Here is a 22,921-nt window from a genome sequence, read left to right on the forward strand (position 1 = left end):
TTTCTATCAAAGTCGTCGCCCCTTGGCTCACAGCTTCCACGTTATCTTTTACACAGGTCAGGACAGTTGGTGACAGTTCTTCAGTGCAGTCATCCATCATGGTTTTTGTATCATATGGTATTTACCCTCCCAGGTCGATATCGAATGGTGAAATTATAATCTGCCGGCTCCGAAACCCAACGTTGTCCTGTAGCATTCAGTTTGGCATTTGCTAGTACATAGGTGAAAGGGTTGTTATCTGTATAGACAGTGAAATGCTTCGAATAAAACAGATAGTCCCTGAATCTTTCTGTTATGATCCGCTTTAGGGCAAGGAATTCTAGTTTCCCTGAATGCATGTAGTAATTCTTTTCAGCCGGAGAAAGACTCCGTGATGCGTATGAAATAACTCGGAGCTTTCCGTCTTGCTCTTGGTACAGGATAGCACCGAGGCCTCCATTCGATGCATGTGTGGACAACAAATTCTTTATCAAAGTTTGGGTAACTCATCACTGGAGGGTTGGTCAGAGGCTCCAACAGTTCCTCTAAGGCCTAGTGATGTTGTTCTCTCCATACCATTGGATATCTGGATGGTAACTGCCCTTTTAGGTTGCCCTTGCCTTTTGTTGAGCCTTTACGCCCACCCTTGATTTGTTTACCATTCAGCGTCTTTGCAGGCGGTGGTACTGTCAATAGATCATATAGAGGTCTAGCTTTCTTAGAGAAACCTCTGATGAACTGGCGGTAGTACCCTACCAGGCCAAGCATATGCCTTACCTCCCCTACAGACGTCGGTAACGTTTCCTTGAGATGAAGGACTACCTTGGTATCCTCTGGGTTTGCTCGATAACCCCAGGCTGATACATTTTTCCCAAGTATTTCACTTCGGACTGGAACAGTTCGCATTTTGAGGCTCTCAGTTTCACACCTTTGGCCTTCAATCTCTGTAAGACTTATTGGAGCCGTCTCAGGTGTTCCTCATGTGTATCACTAAAGACCAGTAGATCATCTAGGTAGGTGTAACAGATTTCACCATTCATGTCCTCCCAACACACTTCCATATGTCTCAGAAAGGCTGCTGGGGCATTCATCAGACCAAAGGGTATCCTCACCCATTCATAAAGCTCCCACGGAGTGATGAATGCAGTGGCCTGTCGACTCTCTTCGATGATGAAACCCTGGTATATATGACTTATAAACCGTTAAAGATTGCGGTTAATTGTCGTCAATGTTGCCTCCAAATATAATAAAAGTTTACATGACCACCCGTACTCAAAATTCAAACATTGCATTTTTATGACGCTGTTAAAGTAGTTACCGACACTGAGAAATCAAGTTGGCTGTTCTAGTAGTCATAAATGTCCGAGTATAATTTAAGGACGAGAACCTTCAGGAAAACGCAAAGTTGTGCTACTATACTACTATTGAATTTTTGTGTTAGATTGAAAGGGGCGGGGTGGGGGCGGGGTAAGGGTGGGAGAGGTGTACAGCCCTACCACCCACTCCCAATGAATCCACGAATGTGTACACGAATAATACCGGAAAGTGTGGGTACTCTAAAACCACATGAGTACGATTTAGAGCAAAAATGATCCGCTAACGTATATACAATGGTAATTAATACAGGGACTTTATTGACTGCGACAGTTATTACGTCGATGTTATAAAATGGTCACTAAATTCCAACACTTACAATAACATTGACATCAAAATGTAAAGCAGCTTTGCGAAATCAACTTGCATATTAATTATAATTTCAAGAAACTCTTTGTGTTCACAAGCTGGTGACATAATCAGAGGAAGCCTGCTGTCATTTGTCGTAAGTCGGTACCATAAATCAATAAATTTTATGTTTAATTATTTATTTTTTAGAAATAACAATGTGTCATTATAAAAGGAGTAAACACGTATTGAGTTCCATGACGTATCGTGCGATGATTTAGAGATATTCAGACACATCCAAGGTAAGAATTTTACGAGTCGATCCTTCAATTCAACAACCACCACCGACTTTTTATTTCTTTCTTTTTTGGTTAGACAATAATAAATTTATACCGAACACACAAAAAGTCTTATAGAACTGTCAAATAGAAAAATAGAAAATCTGCGTAGCATGAAAGACAATGACAACAGTAAAACTATATGTTTTACGTAAATTTACACCACAGGACGGTGTCCAACACCAGATGGTTCTTCTGTGAACTTTCGGGGAGATTAAAAAAAATGGTTTTGCTAACGTTTTGTTTTTCGGAGAAAAAAACAAAACAATTACCATTAGAAATAGAAAATTCTCAGTTCATTCAATCAAGAGATCATTTCCTTTCCTATTTATGCTCGTAAATTGTTCTGTATATCTTTGCAGCAGAATATCAAGTTGTCTGTTGATATTAACTGTACATGTGTGCAAATATAACAACTCAACTCATTCAAGCAATGCATTCTGGGAAATTGTGGGTTGGATCCATGGCCGGCCAAAGTATAAATTACACAACTTAAAATTGCATTAATTTAAAGAATACTTTTAACATAACTGTTTGTTTGTTGAATCATTAATTGGACATAATTACCCCACTTGTTACACGAAAGCAATCAAATGCAACATTTACATTTCAGCTTTTGCTTCTGAACTTTTTCAAGATAATACAAAAAGGAAAATAAAAAAACCTCTGAACTTTCCCATCAGTGAACAAGTTAACCTATTTTTGAATGTGTAAAAATACAACGCTTACATTTCTAATTGTGCATTTATACAACAAATTGTCATTTACTGTTTTAAAAACAGCTGCGAAAGCAAGTATATCTCCTAGTTTCTTGTTAGTAGATGCAATTGCAGGAGGAAAAGACAGCATTAAAACAACATAACTAGCTGCAGGAAGGAAAGACAAATTTATACTGTAGCTGAGTAATTATTATAAAATATATTCTTTGGACTAAATAAAATTATAAAATCTTATAGAGTACAAAACAACTGACTAAAAGAATACAGTACAAAATCTTTTTAATATCAATTAAGTAAACCTGTAACAGTCTTGTCAAATTTTGTGGTTAAAATTCTAAGACTTTTTTTCTTCCAGTTCTCTTCATGTAGTACCTTTACCTCAATTTATATTTCCAAAAACGAAAACTGACATAAATATCAGTTATAATATATATAATTATAATAATGTTTAATTCCACTTTGAAATTGACACCAAACTTAAAACACCAAAAATACTTATATTTAGAGCTGAAGAATCTTAATTTCTTTGCAAATGTGCCTGTGAAGAATGAAAAGATGAAGTAATCGCCATTTTAAATTCAACACACCATGAATTTTACGATCACCCATAATTACCAAAAATAAACTGCCATTTTGTAAGTTTGATACAGTTTCTCCTCTATCATTTCGTAAACAAAGTTTCATTTATTGAAAGCAATAGGTCCTGAGTATAATCTATCGAAAGTTACATTTGGCACTATAGACCGATGAACCTTGTTTGTCTTTTAATATTATTTCTAACTTTATTTTATGGTTACCATAAGACTACAATCAGACTGATAATATGAAGCATCTGTGTAGTACAAAATCCAAGATGGCCAACTTGCAATTTGTTTAGCAATGTTGGCTAATCTGTTTAATGATAATATAACGAGGTCAAAAAGACGAATTATCTTCTGACACCAAATGCAGAATGGCAACAACACCAACAAGTTTTAAAAACAATTTAAAAAAAAAGTAAAAGGGGGCCATGTTTAGTTATTGATGGTAACATAGCTATCATCCTCATTATCAGCTCTGTTGTTGCTAGGATCATCTGGTGGAGGAGCCGGTCTGTACTGGGGATCTGCATATGAATATTCTTGTTGATTCCCTGGTGAATGGATCGCTCTTTCATATGTAGCATTGGGTTGTAAGTAAGTGGAATCATCATCGGCTTGTACAGGAGCAGTCGCTCCTTCCCTTACATCGGGAGTTAAATACATGCCACTGGATGGTGGTTGGGACACAGGTGGTGGTTGTTGGGACGCAAGTGGTGGTTGGTACACAGGTGGTGGTTGGGACACAGGTGATGGTTGGTAAGCAGGTGGTGGTTGGGACACAGGTGGGACTACTACTTGCTGAGGTAGACCACCACTGGGCAAAGCATGTCCAGTTGTTTGTATCACTGGGTAAGGTGCAAGTTGGCCTGGATAGGGAGGTGGGGGCCCATTCTGAACGATGAATGGCGAAGGGCTCTGAAACTGTGGGACCTGTGTTTGATAGTACATCTGTTATATAAATAGAGAGAAAGAATACAGAAATTCCTTAGAATGCCTATGTGAACATCTTGAGGGAAAAAGAAAGGAGAAATATTGAGTTTGCAAGAAGGCATCTAAAGCACTTAATACATTTTTCAAGCACAATTGATTTAGATATTATCAAGGAAAGCAGGCAGAAGAGGTTTTGGTACACTGAATGTGATCACTATTGCCTCTACAATTGGGAAACAAGTCAAAAAGTGGATACTCATGTTTGTCAGCAAGCATTTCACTTCAAATCTAAAAGGTACTTTCCATCAATGAGGCATTTAATAGCTTTAATAATTTAACAATCCCCATTGTCTAATAATAATTTTGTTTGTCAAGAAAGTCCATGAATACTAAGATGTGACATCTGCTGTGATAGCAAATGCAAACTTTATCAATAATGTGCATAACTCTTTTCAAATGACCTCGATAGAGAAGGAAATTTGCATTGCTGCATGTGAAGCCGGCTTTACATGCACCGTGTACAACAGACCACGAGCATGGTGTTGTATGGCGGGCCATCAGTCTTAAATCGTGGGGAATCGACTTATACCGATTTAAATCGACATATACCAAATTTCCTTTGATTTATACGAGTTTCCAGCAGCTTAATTGACTTCAACCGATTTAAATCGACATATATCAGTTTAATTCAACATATGATCGATTTAAATCGATATATACCAATTTAAATCGACATATACCAATGTATATCGTCATATACCAGTTTAAATCGATGATATGTCAAATTAAATCTGTATATGTCATTTTAAATCGACATATACCAATTTAATTTGACTATACCAGTTTAAATCGACCTATATCGATTTAAATCGACATATACCAATTTAAATCGATGATATGTAAAATAAATCGGTAGACGTCGATTTCCTTGGACCTATACCAGTTTTTAGCAACTCAAAGTGACAAATACCTATTTAAATTGACATATCATCGATTTAGCTCATTAACATATTCCATATGCCAATTTCGGTGATGATCAATATCATCGATTTAAATTGACAAAACCTTAACAATGACAGCAACATCAGTATGACTTGGTCACCAGAGGGCAGGGGAAAGAGAGGGCAACCAAAAACAACATGGCGTAGGACAGTAGATAAAGAGAGAGAGAGAGGGCTGGTCGGCAATCCAGGAATAAGGCCAGAAATGCAGCTGCCGACCGAGATAAATGGTGACGCTCTGTTGAGGCCTTATTTGCCTCTAAGCAAGAAGAAGACAGATAAAGATTAGAAATTGGTATATGTTGATTTAAATCAGTATATGTCGAGTTTAACTGGTATAAGTCGAATTAAATTGTTATATGTCGATTTAATTCGATGATATGTCAAATTAAACTGGTATATGTCGATTTAAATCGGTAGAAGTCAATTTTAGCTGCTGGAAACTGGTATAAGTCAAATTAAATTGATATATGCCGATTTAAATCGGTATATGTCCATTCCCCAAGATTTGAGACTGATGGCCCGCCATAAGTGTCTCTGTGTTAAATTATGACACACATGTTATATTTTATTTCTCGTTGGTAAAAATTTGTGTTGAAAAGACGCCATCTTTTTATTGCATGTACTTTAATTTCATTGAGGGATTTCTTATTAAACTTTGGAAACACAACTTTTGGTTGTCAAAGGTTTTAACTTTTGACAACCAAATTTTCAAGTTTGTAAGTTATTTTTAATATTTGCCTTCATCATTATGTTGTTTTTCTTCATCCACACAATTGATTTACTTACCATGTGTTGTCTTGGCGTGCTATTACAGCAATCCAAGCCACTGCAAGTGGAACTTGCTCCAATAATGGCCACCACAAATTCTGCTAACAAGCAAGTTAACATGATGCAATGCATTGCTAAGTGAAGTCTTGCAGCTGATAAAGTCTGTAATAAATATGAATATTCATTTAAAATGGCAATCGACAAATTTTCCATCCTTGTAAGTACTAGTAGATTAAACCAGGACTGTTGTGCAACAAAATGGACAATTGATTACTTAGTACCACCAGTAGGGGAATCCGATAGAGTTGTCGTTTAATTTATTTTCCACTTAAAAGATAACTTTAGGCAGATTTGAAGTCTTCATATGTCACATCCAAGAAAAAATGAAATATTTGAGTGCTGGAAATGTTTCTATGGCTATTCCCGTTTTTATGTTATTCTGCTTAAAAGAAAAATGCTAAATCTCTCTAATGATCCTTTCAGGCTAAATTGATGACGACGTCGACATCTCTGTGCAGCGCAAAATGTTATTTGTTCAATCTATTGTCTTACAAATTAACAATAATTGGGACAAGAAAATGTTCTTTTTTCTTCATACAGCAACAGACCACACCTGATTAACTTTCCACACCACTTTGTCATTTGACAAATTTCTAACATTTTGTCAACATGTCATATGAGTCTATAAAAGTCTTATATTTTCCCATTGTGTTTGTGTTGAATCTGAGCAACTGACTTACTGGTCTGTGTATTAGACTACATAGTCCAGTCACTTGAACTGTTTATTTAAAGGTTCAGTCCTCAAACATTAAAAGTGCTATAGGAATACAGTCTGGACTAGACAGCAGTGTTTGATGTTCTACAGCATAAAAGAACTATTTTTTGGCCTAAGGCCATCCTTTAATGGTTATACTCCTCTGTAAATCTTAAATAACACTCACATCTTTAATACACTCTCTCTCAAGTTGTGACAGGTTCTTCGGAGTTGTATAATATGAAGACCCATAACGATATGGTTTGCATGGGTCATCATAGCTGCTGCCTGAATCATCCTGCAATACAGCCCTTATCCGGTTTGATTTACCCAATGAAATTGACACTGGGATAAGACCAATTCCTGAAATCACACAGACAGTTATTGAGAACGCCATGTAGAGAGAAATCTGTAGATTGGAGGGAGAAAAAATTAATCTATCAGATATTACTACCTCAAAAGACAAGCTGTTTAAAGATTTCTCTGAGTTTAAGTAGCACATTCTAAGCATCATACATACATAATAGAGCCCTTCCAAGCAAAACATGGCATCCCTCACCCCCTTTCTCTGCAGTACAGTACCAAAATGGCTTACCGTACTTTCTGACTTGTAATGTGAGTACAAAGACCCACGTACCAGTATGAGTACAGGAAATTTGCTACGAGTAGGCTACGAGACATACTGTAAGAGTGTACTCCATCATGAGTACAGATTGGAGACTACAAGTCTGCTTAACTGTAAGATCATATGTAGGCATGGATCAGCCTGACAGTTGCATAGTTTCAAAACAGTTTTGCAATTGTCAAATGCATTCAATAATTCTCTAACTAGGAGCACCATGCATGGATGCGTTACCATAGATCACTTTGATTGACTGAAAGGGAATCCATGTTTGTGAGAAAAATACCATCATAATCCCAAAAAGTATCCTACGTTTTGGTTTAGTCTTGAGATTGACATTACTCTTCTATGTGATTACAGGAACTGACTGGTGTTGATTAAATCAACAGTAGTTCTCCTGTCGTATTTTCTACCGATCTTACAAACTAACAGCCTTTTTCTTCTCTTTCGTATGGAGAAGTTACTTTTAATTACTCACCAGTGTTTGATTTTTTTTGCTGAAAATCCCACAGACAGAATTAAAGATGACAGCCTGTAATGGAAATTAAAATCAAATAATGTGATCAGGTTTTCATAGTGAGCAATAAACGTTATTTAACATAAAACTGTGCACACTTGTACTTAATTATAAGTTGCATCCATATTATCTCTTTGTAGATATGTGATATAATAGAGTAATAGTACTAGTAGAGTTACATTCTCTTTATTTTTATTTTCATATTTTTAAGGAAGTATGTGCAAATTATGGACACTGAAAATACTTTAGTGCCAAACATACAGTTAGATTATGTTAAGGGCTTCGAGACAATTTTGATTCAGAAATTTGCAAAAACTACCTTCATGAATACAGAAATTTATCATTTGTAATAAATATTTAAAAATTAGGAAAAGAAAAGCAAAGAGGAAGTTAAAGATAACAGATTCTAGTGTCACTACATGACATCACAGAGTTACAAAATGACAGCCCCCATACAGGACTTTTATACTACAGTATGATAAACAGAGCCAAGATTTTTCTCAGATGTTTTGGGGGAGTTGTTAATCGCAAAGATGAATATAATCTTGAGGTGATAGCTGGGTTTTGTTTACCTTATACAGGAATATTGGAAATTGTAGGGCTTACCTGTAGTACATTTGAGCCATGAAAGTCTGACACCTGAAAACATTTAAGACATTCATTAAACCTGAATTAAGTTAACTGTTTTGACTATTACGACAGAAATTCAAAATAATACAGTACCACGCCGATCCAAATACACCAGGCCTGCTTATCTCTTCTGTCTATTCCTTCTACAGTGTTTCTGTTGTAGCTTCTAGTGTCATAATTTACTTCTGGAAAGTCAACTGCAATGACAACTATTCCACAGATAAGAAGAGCCAGACCAAGGATAGCCTGAATGAAACCAGTACTCCTTCTAGCTGGGAAACCTCTGCGCGGCTCCGCTGAGGTTTGTGTTTCCGTCGGTACCACTGGAGGTGCAACTGTTTGCCACTGCATGGCCTGTGGTAAAGGCTGTTGTACTGTTTGAACACCCTGCATCTAAAAGAAAAGGCAAAATGCAAATCAGGCAATCAATGCAATCAGGATCAAGTTTTTTGTGGCTTGCATGTTGAAAGGCATGTTCAATGGAAGTACAGAAATTGGGTCAATTGAGGCAATTTTAGACCAATAGGCCTCCCAGGAGCAGCGAACGAAAATGATTTACTACTGAGTGAAGAGGTTTGTGTACAAGTGACAAAAACGTCCGGCTACGATAGCAAAAAATCTACATGGTCATGATATGGAAAATTCATGGTGCCTCCAACTTGCCAGCTATCCGGTGACAGGTAGCGATTAGCTAGTGGTAACTTCTATAGATCTGGACTTAGAGAGCATATTTTTTGGTTATTTAGTGTGTAAGTCAATGGGGCTTTTAACAGGCATATATGCTGTTTTTCACAACAACTATTTGCAACGTTACTATCCCTTGTATGAAGAAGTTTGTGCTATAGGCTTTCATAGTTATGTGTGCTTTCAAATATCATAACAATAGGCTTTGTTCACACACATTCCGACAAAATAATATACATTCATAATTTCTTTGTGGCAAACTTTTTGACGACATGCTTCAGTTATTTTTTTGTGTTGCGTTCATACATCGTCCAAATTAGCCATTGAATTAAGCTTGAGCATCGACATTGCGTACAAAACTAATGGACATTGCGTACAAAAATATTTCCATACTGCAGTGGTAAAGAGATAGGAACTAACAGGGGTTGGGCTGACTGCCCTTTAGTCGTTGAGTAAAAAGAAAAAAATCTTTGTTCAAACTGAATAACAGTTATGAATAAAATTGCATTGCTTAACTTTTAATGGTTACTTACAGTACGACAGGGGTTCATAAAAGTTGTTAGCAAGTAGAGTTAGGTCTTTTGGGGGACATGTTCTTGTGTTGTTGAGATCAATAAGTATTATTTTCTACAAAATTTAAGGGGCTCACTAAAATCAGCTATTTATATGCAGTATATCTATTCCTGCATTTTCTCTCACTTTTTTTCGCACTGTTAATGTTGAATTCCGACATTCACATCGTATGCATAGCCCATAGCATTTCCATAGACATTGTATTATAAGGGAGTTGTTTACCATACAGTGTATGCTTTTGCATGATGTCTAGGCCAGCCTATATGTAACTAGTCTACGTCCGGCAAACTTTTCAGATTTCAGAATTTGACAGTAATTTTGTTGTTGTATAATTGTACTTAGAAAACAAAGCTTTGGTGTTGATACCAATTTACCATTTTATCTATTTGGTGGAACAGACCCCAATTAAATGCAAATGGCCTTAAATAACTATTAGTTATTTAACGCAATTTGAATTTGATGTATACAACTACTACTGTACTGTTCCCATCCACTGGACAACCTCCACAGCAGATTTTGTTTGTCCGAACAGAAATTTAGTTTGTTATTCTGACTACCCGACACCCATTAAAAATTTGCCCTGACAGGTATCGTACAACCACTACAAATTCTCACTGGTTTTTGTAATAATAATTTCCTGATGTGATGTTCATACAGGTACTCAACTGTCATAGAAATGAAAAATCACATATTTTCGACAACTGGAGTTGCAGAGGACAATTTGAAATAGCGGGAATGCTTGGTAGTTATGACTTTCTACTATACAATACAGTACTGTATGTTTTTGCGGCAGTTACAAGAAACGTCACATTTAATAAGTGAGAGGGCATTAAATGTGACGTGGGCCAGTAAATATCTTCCTAAAATTGGTCAGAAATTGCTATATATAGTAGATCACCTATATACACCCAGAAATTGCTTTATATACTACTGTAGATCACCTATGATACACCAGCCAGCCTGCAAAGTGTATAATTTATATATAACTGCATCAGTTACACTGTTCTAAGTTTGAAGTCAATGTCTGGTGTCTGCTATGGATACCGTACAACAATTTGAACATTAATGGACTGTAATGAATGTGATACATTTTGTATTCCACAGAGCCATGTGCCTAATCATACATAGTGATGATATACATTACATGGTATGGATTATTTCCAATGTACAAATCAATATAATCGTTCGTTCCTGCAATGAAACTGAAAGGAGAAGTAACAATTTCAGGATCAAAACCTACTATATATACTACAATATGGTGTAAGTAACAGCTTTTGAACATCAGTGTGACAAACTAGAATCAGAAAATATATATGATAATTGATATGATAATGATTTGATAATTAATGTGGGTGACCACCTCATGTTGTTATCTCGGGTTTCCAGGATCGCCAAATGCCCAAACTAATGTCTATATCTGTAGGTGAGAATACACTGTAGTTGTGAACGATAACAATGTTGACTTACTTTCAAGCAGATTCAACACAGAGAATACCAAAGACGTATAAATATACTAGTTACTAATTAACTGGCCTAGGCTAAGCCAACCTACTGTAGTCACTCTTACTTCTTAGTAAGGGTAAATCTCACTGCTAAGCCTACTTTGAAAGTTTACCTTTGTTATGCATGCGATCGACAAAAATTCTGATGTTGGTAACTGTATTTCAACTGGAAACCAAAACGAAATCTCTGGTAATATGTCTTGCCACTTTTGTAAGTATCAGCAATTAGTGAGGCAAAACTTTGTTGAACTTTCATTCCCTTCTGAACGTTGAGTAACCGCTTACGGGAGTCCGGATGTACTATCACTCAGTCATCGCTATGAACAATTGCGTTTCACGGAACAAAACAGATCACTGTGAAATCTATCTATAGTGGTATGAATCAAATGACGTCATCACTGTGCAGCGCTATTCACATGCAATATACAAATAATATACTAACTTGGGGGGTGATGAGGGCAGGCATTAACTTTGATAAGGGTTATATATGTTTCTAGTGGAGGTGCTTATAGGTGTTTTGAAAGCAAGGAAAGTGATAGTCATAGTTCTAAAATTATCAGGAGGCATATTTTAGGGATAAGCTGAATATTGTCTCTACAAATACTAGAAGTATTCGTAAACATTTTGCTGAATTTTCTGTCTTCTTGAGGATCTGAAACCTGATGTGTTTGGTATCACAGAATCTTTACCTTTAAGGTAGGACATTGACTATAGTGCTGAGGTTTCTTACACAGGGTATGTTCTGTATCGTCATGACAGGAGGGATACTCATTATGGTATTGGCGGGGAGTTTTACTGTATGTTAGGGATGACATTGTAAGTGTTGAGAAGTCTCAGTTGCAATTAGGTTCTTTTGTAAATTCTGTCTGGTGCGAGTTGTCCACAGACAACTCCAAGAGGTCCAGTGATATGTCATAACTATTGGTGTTATGTACCGTTCTCATAACAGCAGCGAAGAGATATATCTTGCTGTTTGATTCAATTAGAAAGCCTGCTAAAGGTGATGTTGTTATTGGGCGACTTTAGTTTTCCTGACATTAATTGGATAGACGGTTCCAGTAGTAGGAAGGGTAGTGACTTTCTATAGATGTTGTGCAAGATTGCTTTTTACATCAGCGTGTTACTTTCCCTACTAGGTGGATAACATTCTGGATCTTGTCTTGAGTTCTGATCCAAGCAATGTTGTTGATTTGACGGGTCTAGGAAAACTAGGAACTAGCCGCGATCATGATGACTATAACTTGCACAGTTCTATTATTGATAATCTCTTCAGCACATGTGGGAAAGTTTGACCCGCGGCTGAGGCCATATCGATCGAGGATTTGAATTTCCCACATTATAACGCATCCTGTATGGGAACCTAAAAGGAAAAAAAAAACATGAAATATATATTTACAGTTACACTTTTCGGAGTTTGTATATATAAGACCAAGCCTATTAGTGAAAGAATAATGACTGAGATGGACAATCTAGGCTTGATGTATCAGACGTTTCTCTGGTTTTAGTTCGAATATATCCCATGACTATTCTGGTAGTGCATGTGTGTTACCAAAGTATAGATACATAAACGGGCCTGTGGACAATGCATAAAAAAGTCCGATGTGGCCCGCAAGATCAATACCTTGCCCTGCAGTCCTGCTAGTATACTGGATCATGTGAGATGAATTTATATAGAAATACAAAAAAAATGTAATTGTAGAAAGTGCTCTGTTTGGCTTTATATACATTCCATCAGTGTCACAGATAACAGCATGAAAATTGAAGGGGAAAAAAGGGAAAAGAAAAATATTTACATTATATGGTTTTGCGATGATAAACTACAACTTCATTGGCTACAACTTCAAAATGGGATTAAAAGTTCAAGACAAGAAAACTTTATACGGTACGATTTAAAAGTTATGCATGGTGTCCTAATTATTATGAAGAAATATACAAATATAGGAGAAAACATTTCAGAATCTCCATGCATAACAAAATTGAAAGAATTGCTAAACACTCTAATTTATTTTGAGACAAAACTGATGATATCTAATTTTTTTATTACAATCAACATACAAATCGAAGGATACGCCGTTCAAATTCGGCAAGCGATGGAAGCAAATATTGTGTAGAATCTTTCACAGTCGTACATAGAGAAAGAGCGCCACCACATGTATCATCTAAGACCAACCATCGCGGGGCAGCGCGCAATGGTTACGGTGTATAGAGTTTGTCAAACAAAGGGATTTATCATAAAATTCTTAGTTTCATATTTCATATTATTTGACTATTAGGAAGCAGCCAAATGGTTGTAACCATCTAGACCAGTGTGGGCAACCTACGGCCCGCGGGCCACATGCGGCCCGCCAGTGATTTCTTTTGCGGCCCGTGAGATGTCTCAAGAAAAAAAATCAATCTATTTTACATCATCACAAAAAAACGAGCTAGCTGCTTAGAATTTATCGGCACTAATGATGCTGTCAGGTAGGCCTATTATCCCCATTAATTATCAACTGTACTGAATTGACATTATGTGTTTGTGAATACAGATTAAGTACACACACCTATTACTTGAAAGTCCTCGGAATCAAAGGTTTGAAATCAACTGCAGGTCGTTGGTTAGGTGCGGCCCAGTCAATTTTTCACCCCATATATCTGGCCCATTCATTCAAAAAGGTTGCCCACCCCTGATCTAGACGATGCCCTGATGACGTCAGCTTCTTCATTCAGACCTAATCAATTATTTTACGAATTCTTACATATAAAAGTATAACCATGTTCGTTTCTTTTTATATAAACAACTTCAAACTTTGCCGACACCATTTTTCCTTGAGAAAAGTGTAATACATTATATGAGGCGATAAAAGTTTCATATTATGATTTGCAGGTGTTAATGAAGAAGAGACTTAATGGTCCGTGTACGGTAGACCATGGAGCTCAAGGGCGTAGGAACCGGGGGGGCTGGGGCGGAAGTGGGGCGGAAGTATCATTCCGCCCCCCCCCCCCCCGCTTCGCAAGTCAGAAAACCCCTTTTTCATTTCCAAATGAGAAAAAAATCTCATTTGGAGCACCAAATTGCATCTAAGGCCAGGTTAAAATGCAAAATTATTTACAAAATAGAGTGGGTGTTGAAGTGTGCTATATTACACCAAATTGCATCTGAGGCCACCTGGAAATGCAAAAAATTTCCAAAGGGTAGGGGGACACCCCCTCCCCTTAGACCCCTCCCCCAGGCCGGCCATCAGTCTTCAGCCCCCCCCCCCCACTCAAAAGTACCTTCCTACGCCACTGATGGAGCTATAATCTGTTTATAGCTCCATGGGTAGACTAAGTAGTCCAGTCACTTTGATATATGAGCCTCTGATGTTTGAAAGGTCATTTCGATTAAAAGCCCTAAGCTGTAACAGAAATTAAAACCAGTGCTGATGTATATAAAGCAGTGGTCTATAAACAGGTCCATAAACCATATCATAATTAAATCTATATGTTTGCAGTCATCCTTTTTCAGTGTACAACTTCCGACCTCAATTCGGGTCTTATTCGTAATCTGTCGGATCTGGTAGATGCAAAGAGCTGTACGTATCGTGCCTAGCACGAGACTGTGGATCAAGATCAGCATACGTCTCTGTGTCTCGTCGAACTGGACGTGCATTCACATATTCTGAATCGACAGCGCTGTTTCTATGGGAACCCGAGGAGGATAGCGCCGAGTCCGATTCCGACGTAATCTCGGTGCTTTCCTCGACGATGTCGTCATCTCCGGTGGATTCGTAGACTATCGTTGGAACCTCCGAAACTCTATTGGGAACTTCTCCGCTGTCGTAATAATTGACCTCTGACACGGTACGCGGTCGCTCTAAAAATGATTCTCTTCGGTTCCCTTGTGCAGGCCTTCGCGTTGACCTCCAGCTTAGAAAAGCGCAAAATGCTATCGTACAAAGAGCCACAGTGACTTGAAAAGTGATAAGAACGGCTACTGCGACAGGCACACGTGTACATGTAACGGTTTCACTGGCTTCGTATCCCTCAATGTCGGTCTTATCAAACGGACTACTTGTAGTTTTCATCGGCGAGGAAGCTTCATCAGACGTTAACATGTCTCCACTTGTGGTGACGAAGTTCATTTCCGGTATCTGATGGCATGGACAAGATACGCGTAAATCCACTGACGTCACAGAAGGGTCCTCCATATACTGCGCTTTTACACAGTGATATGTACCTTGATCTGACGCTTCCACGCGCGCGATAGACAATGTGCCATTCTTCGATTTGGTGAATCTGTTCATACTAGATACTTCAACCCACTGTCCAGAAGGTGACAACCATTTTGTTTCGTAATCGGATAAGTAGTTGCGAAGCGGTGCTAAGATAGATACCGGACATTCTAGTTGGACTAGCTCGCCTACCATAACTATGCGGACCTCGTCAGGTTGAAAGCTGTCATTGAATAAATGCAAGTCATCTCCGTCAGGTTTTTGGAAATTGGTAAAAGTTGTCTCGTCATAAACTCGTTCTGGATCTGCAGTTGACATATCATCCAAAATAGGTGTAGGATACTTGCCTAGCAACCCACCTCTCAGAGGTGCGCGCATTGGTTTTGCATCGGACGCAACGTGTATTGATGATGTCTCCACTTGAGAGTCGACACCATTTAGATTAGATGTCATAACATTAGATTCGCGACTCTCATATGGAGGAGTTATTGGAACGCTGGGTTCTTCAGGTTGGGTACTTAATAGCCAGTTCTGCTGGTTGCTAGGCAACGTGACCTCATATTCACCGTGCCTCTCTGTTATCACAGGATGGTCTTCTAGTATACGTCTGTCGTTATTTGGAAATTTTGTAACCGTCTGAATTGTATTGGGCATGGAAGAATCATTCAAGGGACGAACCACATTAGAAAGTGTGACGTCACTGCGGTCCCTAACAACTTCATCAGGGACCGTCTGCGATTGTAAGTTCTTATTCATCGTGTCGCTATCAGCTTTAGAAGCAGTTTCCGTTAAGGTTGATGACGTCACCTGTTGTCCCTCTTCATTTGGCTTGTTTGTATACGATAAGTCCGTGGTGACGTTGTCATCTGTCACCGTTGGTTTTGCTTGTTTTTCATTTGACTTTGGAATAATGGTGGCGGTCGACGCAACTGCATTTTCCTTTTCAATTCTCGTGGTGCCTTCCCTCGCTACCGATATGTCCACTGTACCGCTTGTAGCTGCATATTGTGACCATATTTCTGTTCTACTACTCAAGGGTACAGCAATGGAAGTTCTTGGATCAGACATTGATGTCGATGCCGACGTCATGATGCCCGGTGACGACATTATTGCATCATGAGCAGTGATTTGTTGAATGTTGGCCGTTGCCGTGGTTACTTCAATGTCACTAGATACACTCTCGTAGCTGTTGCTGTCAAATCCGTCACACCGCAACTGTTTTCTTATCGAACCAAGCAGTCTTCCCGTCATTCTTAGCGGCTGTGAACATTCTCCAGATTTCCTGTATGAATCGTCATCACCCTGTGCAGCACGGTACCATTGTCTCAGAAACTCCAAACTACAATCACAATACAAAGGATTACCTCTCAAACTCAGGTCTTCGAGATCGGTTAACGTCCCGAGAAATTCCGGAAGTGACGCGATTTTATTATAAGCCAATGACAGTGTTTGTAAGCTGACAAGAGTAGTGAAGGATCCATAATAAACTGTATGAATTTTGTTCGAATCTAAATCCAAGGTCACCAAACTAGTGACGTGTGCAAACGCATCCGGGTACACCACTTGGATGGCATTATGATGAAGCTTTAAAATTTTCAGGTTCGGCAATAATCGGAATGTCCCGGGCTGTATGTCGCTGATCCTATTTCTCGACAAAATCAAGGATCTTAAATTAAGTAGTCCTTCGAATACTCCTGCTCGTAATATCTCCAGTCTATTGTTACGCAAATCTAACGTCTGCAGATATCGTAACCCTTGGAACGCCCAAGGAGACAAAACTTGGATGGAATTCGACTTAAGGTCCAATGTGTTTAGATTTGGAAAGCTTTGAAAGGCCAGTGGACCGACAGTTGTTATGTTATTTATAGAGAGATCCAACGTCCTCGTTCTCTCTATACAACATGGCTTTGGTATGCATGTTAATGAGATTCCGGTACAAGAAAACCTCAACTGGGACGGCACATAGTTACACTCAAGTCCACAAGGTCTGATGAAGAAACTAGTGGTTGGACCAATCAGAAGAAGACATCTCACGATGACGTCGAATGACGTCACAGTTACTCGTGCCATGATCTTTACCTATCAAGAAAACGAAGGAAAAAAAGGAGAAGTGGATAAATTTAGATTGTAGCATTGACATCATCATCAATTAAAATGAATTACAATTGCGATAAGTCCCCACTGACGTAACTAAAGCTCAGTTGTCACGTCACTTCGTTAATATTCATCAGGTGAACTCCTTAAGGTCACAATTAGGCATAAATTGAAACGATTTATAAAACTTTCTATACGTCTTTCTTACGGGTGGGTGGAGGGGGGAGATGATAAGTCTGAAAGTAATGAAAATATCCGTGATTAGTGGTGTTCTTTTGTGTGAAAATAATCTAAAAGCCTTTCCTAATTTTGGTCCATTGTAATATAATGTAGCGTAATACTCGACAGGTTTCATATAAAATCCCCCCCCCCCCCCCAAAAAAAAACCCAAGTTGATGTTTAAACGCGAAAACGGAAACTTTTGATGACGAAAATCATGCTGTATTGGGCAGGCATATCCTCTTTGCTTATTATGTAGATTTGCACCGATTCATGGATTTGCTTATATGCTTATCAAGTTTCAAAGTCATTGGTCATGCACAGAACAGTGATATGCCTTATATTTATATCATTGCCTCCAACACCAAACATGCTCGGCCTATATACTTCACCGGAGAAATAAATATCTGTCGGTATTAGGTTTATTCATGATCGGATGTAAACAATCCGTAGCTTATATGGAAACAAACTGAAGTTAGGTCGAAGCTCCTGCAATCCCCCCCCCTCCCCCACCACCTCCACCTCCACGGAGGACCCCCCCCCCTCTTTCCTATAGAGACAGAAAATTTACGGGCATAGAAATAACCACAACGTCGTGAAACAAAATACTCACTAAAGTTAATCAAGCAACCATAAAATACAGTTAACTTAACGAACCCGCTGGATTGTTTCCCTTTTTTCTTCTCTTAGAAGGGACAGGTTTTATGTGTACTTATAGATATTGTGGTGAGCCCTTCACCCAAACTCTCCCAATCCCCTCCCCCAATTTCACCCACAACCCCCCGCTCTTCACTGGCCGTCTAACCGTCTTTTTATATTGCTTAAAGGGTGTGAAGACTCGCGCAAAAAGAAACGTCTAATGCCGGTAATCTGGCCTAGTTTCGAATGAGGTGTAACAGAAGTGTTAGACACCACCATCGACCCCAGAAAATACACACACAGCTTGCTACCGTCGGTAATTAGACACTAGAGTACAGTCAGTACATACAGCTGTGGTCAATACCCACAACACAGTGTACATAGCAGCGTGGTCATCTCAGGTCTAGATAAAAGATAACAAGGTATCATGTTTCATCACTGTTTGCATTTTGTAGCGACAAGAGAAAAACTTCACTTGCAAGCAACAGAAAGTTAACTTTTTCACAGGGCGGCACGCAGTTTGTGGCGAGTCTTCAATGCCTTTAACATTCTCACTTTTGAGCTATATCCAAAGTTCCATTTAGCATATTATTGTGATAGTCATTATCTCCACATCGTCTATTAAACTCCCTCGTTGGTTATTTACAGGAAGTGCTAATCGAAATAAATTAAACGGACTTCCAGGTATGATTCCATGATATCCGAAAAACAGTTACTAATTATACATAACCATAATTACCTTAATTAACTAATTATACATGAATGTTATCAAGGTAATGTTGCCAGTCTGTCTCAAGGATACATAACTAGTTTAATTTCAGCTTGAACGATGCTTTTCTGGAAGATGTATAACGATTCAGCGTAGAGGACGATTGGTGGGGAGGGGTGGGGGAGGGGAAGGGAGGGCTGGGCTAGGGAGTGAGTGACGAACTGGCGATGGAGGTGCAGCAGCATGTTAGGAGGGACACCATTCATTTAACTTAAGGAGGGACACAATACCCATGTCTTGTGAGGTTTGTATACATGATGTTGGTATATATGTTGAAGAGGGGGCAGTAGTCCCCATGTCCGTGTGCCTCGTCCTGGCTAAGGACCTGCACGGGGCAAAGGAGGGGGTAGGCAAAGAACATCAAAGACACATAACGTCATGTTTGATTTAAGACGTGATTGTTATATAACATAGAGAAGGAAACCACTTTGCTTATTGACAGCGAAAACTACTTTATTTTACAGTTACATTTATCAAAGTTTTTATATCCATATATAAGGACCCATACAGGCGATTATGATTCCACTCAGTATACACTTTTTTTTTTCTTCTTTTTTGGCGAGCCTGAGATAACTTCAGCAAGACTTAGCCGAGCATTACTCAAAATTAGGTTGTTATTAAGCAAGATTCTTCTTTAATTAAGGTGGTTCCACAAAAAAGAATGTTAATTAAATTCAGGGGTGGTATACCAGGGTTCCAAAACGAAGGGTGGGATATCAGTTGGAAGGTTAAAGGCGACTCCGATCTATGGGGTCGGGGGGTGAGATGTAAGACGGAAAAGGGCACATGCCGAGGCACATGTATATAATGTATAAATTCGGATTTATAATAAAGTCTAAAACGCAAAGTTGAACTGCTTTTAATTTCTGTGTGGAGATTTACCCCACCCGGACAGCTTTACCCCTAGGATCCTCGCCTGAATTAATTAGAGGCTGATAGCGATTCTAAAAAAAACTTTTACTTTTCGGTGTTGATTACAAGCGAAAAGCGAACCGGATTTTTTTTTTAAGTTTTTGAAGAAAAAATAAGCTCAAAATGTTTCCATTAATGTTTTTTAATAAACAAGCTCTGTTATAGAGCCCCACACTTTCAAAGTAAAATATGTAGCTCACATAGGAAGCCCTAGGGGCGAGATCAGTTTGATTACTAAAATTTTGCCCTCATAGGGAGAAACTTTCGGTTGTTGTACGCGAATATTTAAATACAAAAAGGTTTGTTTCATATTTAACCCAGATATCGGACACGGGTGAGAGGCCATTTGCCCTGAAACAAAACTTGTGACGTCTCAATTTGTCAATCAGAATAAATCAATTTTGACATGTTGCGGGAAATACTTTGTACATCAACGTTGGCCCCTTGAATAGCTTGCCGCCAAATAAGTGATTCACTGGAACCAGTTCTCAAATGAATATTTCTAGCTATCAACTAAAATTACGATTTAATAATAGAAATTTTGCAAATTGAAATTTTGCATCTGGCTCTTTCAAATCGAGGTCACCAAAGGTTGCAAGGTACTCTGTAAGGATATAAACTCTGGTTGGACTCAGCTTCAAATATATAAAGGGACACGTCGTAATGATAATGAAAACTGCGTCATATTTTGCATTTCCATGACAGCCGGCAACTATATATCACAGACGAAATATGTCTCTGTAAATTTGAATAGTTAATAGTTTTGAATGCGTTACTCCCTTGGAGGGGGGGGGTGGGGACGAGCCTGTTACTATTATAAAAGCTGTTAACTAGCTTTCAAAGCTTTTAAAGATACGGACTTATTTTATAACAAGCTTTTCAAGACGCAAATGGTGTCTGCACACAAAAATAAAATAGTTTAAATAGATTTTTAACCATTAATGAGTCCATCCTTGCATGTGATAATTATAAACTCGTGTTGGCCGTAAAACAATGGTTATTATCGCCGACATTCCCTCTTCTGGTATACAAGACGCTGTGTGGACCGAGGAGGGTGTGTGTGTGAGGGGCGGGAGGGGGGGGGGAGCGGCCAGTGTGTCTCTGACGTAAAATGGAACGTAAATATTGGGGAAAGCCTTCACTTTAAATACTTCACACATTTCATGTTAAGCTCTTATAGCTTGGGTAGGCTATATTTGTACAGCCCCTTTTTTTTATTGATGGAATTAAAATTCCTATTAAAAATCTTTTGACTTGTAAATTTCCGTCAGAATTCCACATCTGTAAAAACAAAAGTGTATATTCCCTAATTGTTGTTATTTACATATACGCTGACAGTAAGTAAGGTTAAATACTATCGTTAGCGTTGCCAGATTATCTAACTTAGAACTACAATGACGTACATATCATCAACTTTATAGTCACAATACTATACGGTGATTTTAATATCCCAGTTTTTGCTCGCTCATGTGGGGTGTTAGCTCCATGTTTGTTTGTGTTCAGCGAGTCGTGCGACAGCACGCTTTCAGCACATTTTATTCAAATGTAATCTTTAAGAACAGGAATGAATCGAAAATGGTTAAATGCCTCAATATTTCTACGAATCAAGAAATGTCTTAGTGATTCAATATTGGATCTGGTGTTATAATCTATTGATATTTAAATGCGAAGCAAAAAATAGATAAATTCATAAATAAATAGATAAACGTTCAATGATGTTATTGAAAGCGAGAATGAATATTACAAACCTTTTTTAATATTTTAATCCGTAATTACGACGACGAAAAAAAAATAACTCCCGATTGAAACAAACGATGTCGTGTACTACTGACAGGTGCATGTGAAACTTACAAACTTCAAGATGTAATAAAGCTGTTCCTTGTAAGACTTTTCTTTCCCGTTTAATCTTGATCGAAAAAACCTTCTTCTATAGCCGACACATAGTAGTAGGATAGAATCACCCAGACAGGTAATTCCAATCGAATTTGACTAGCCACTGTAATGCTATACTATCCAATTCCATAGCGGAACACTCCATCATTATACGTTTAACCGTAGTGTCCGTCGCCTAGGGAACGGAAGTCCGCTATAGAGGTGGCATAGAGGTTAAAAGAAAAACATATTCCCTGTGTTTCATCGTCTTGCTCTAATTGGGACTTATCTTAAATCCGTCCATAACAGCACGCCAACCAACCGTATCAAATCCTTCCGCGAAATTAATTTCTTTCTCATTATCCAACCCGTTTTGAAAACTCTCCAACATGCCTAAACCTGATCAGACGGTTTCAGACTCAAAAAAAAAAATTTCCGTTTTAAAATCTGATGGAAAAGTTCCAACTCGTCCCTTTTGTAGCACTTAGTTTAGTTGTACATTATGACATGGGTTGGTATTACGTATGAATGGTTGGCGTCCATGTCGAAATATAAATATTAAACTTGACAGTGAATTAATGTCGCTTGTCTTTCGTCCTTGGTAAGGTCCTTCAACCAGCTCAGTTGCGTGCAAATTTGAGTCCCGAAATTTTGGGTTCGTATACTGCAGATTCTTGCATGGTCATCAGAAATATAAATGAAAAGAGTGGTACATGAGAGTGGGTGGGAGAGGTGGGTGAGTGGGGTGAAGTGGGTAGAGGTGAAGTGGGTGGGCGAGTTGAACTGAAGTGGGGGAGATGTGAGATGATGATATGTGGCTGGGTCTGGTCACAATATCAGAAAAGAGAATTCCAGAGATTTAGTGTATTTTAAATATGAATATCTTGAAGACCGGAATAGCTAGAAAAGCATAAGTACTAGCATTCATATTTATGCCCCTTTTTTGGGGGAGGGGGGGGG

The 22,921-nt window shown here is 38.4% G+C and overlaps 2 protein-coding genes across 4 annotated transcripts; both read right to left on the reverse strand.

Moving 5' to 3' along the window:
• Positions 1–1,585: 1,585 nt before the first annotated feature.
• Positions 1,586–11,592, reverse strand: LOC139984195 (uncharacterized). 3 transcript variants are annotated; one of them, XM_071997985.1, is made up of 6 exons: positions 11,377–11,591; positions 8,598–8,897; positions 7,836–7,889; positions 6,923–7,144; positions 6,000–6,143; positions 1,586–4,227 (listed from the first exon to the last, which is right to left on the reverse strand). In XM_071997985.1, exons 2-6 carry the CDS (start codon positions 8,895–8,897, stop codon positions 3,712–3,714), a joined length of 1,236 nt encoding a protein of 411 aa, XP_071854086.1. In that variant the 5' UTR covers positions 11,377–11,591; the 3' UTR covers positions 1,586–3,711. The 3 variants fall into 3 exon arrangements, with proteins under 3 accessions (XP_071854086.1, XP_071854087.1, XP_071854088.1); XM_071997986.1 differs by lacking the exon at positions 11,377–11,591 and adding an exon at positions 9,168–9,651; XM_071997987.1 differs by lacking the exon at positions 6,923–7,144 and having other exon boundaries at positions 11,377–11,592.
• Positions 11,593–12,966: 1,374 nt separating this feature from the next.
• On the reverse strand, positions 12,967–22,542 carry LOC139984181 (uncharacterized). Its single transcript, XM_071997959.1, has 2 exons — positions 21,838–22,542; positions 12,967–17,535 (listed from the first exon to the last, which is right to left on the reverse strand). The coding sequence occupies exon 2, from the start codon at positions 17,524–17,526 to the stop codon at positions 14,779–14,781; it is 2,748 nt and encodes a 915-aa protein (XP_071854060.1). The 5' UTR covers positions 17,527–17,535; positions 21,838–22,542; the 3' UTR covers positions 12,967–14,778.
• Between the last annotated feature and the right edge of the window lie 379 nt (positions 22,543–22,921).

Source organism: Apostichopus japonicus, chromosome 17 (genome assembly GCF_037975245.1).
Source record: "Apostichopus japonicus isolate 1M-3 chromosome 17, ASM3797524v1, whole genome shotgun sequence".
Lineage (NCBI taxonomy): Eukaryota > Metazoa > Echinodermata > Holothuroidea > Aspidochirotida > Stichopodidae > Apostichopus > Apostichopus japonicus.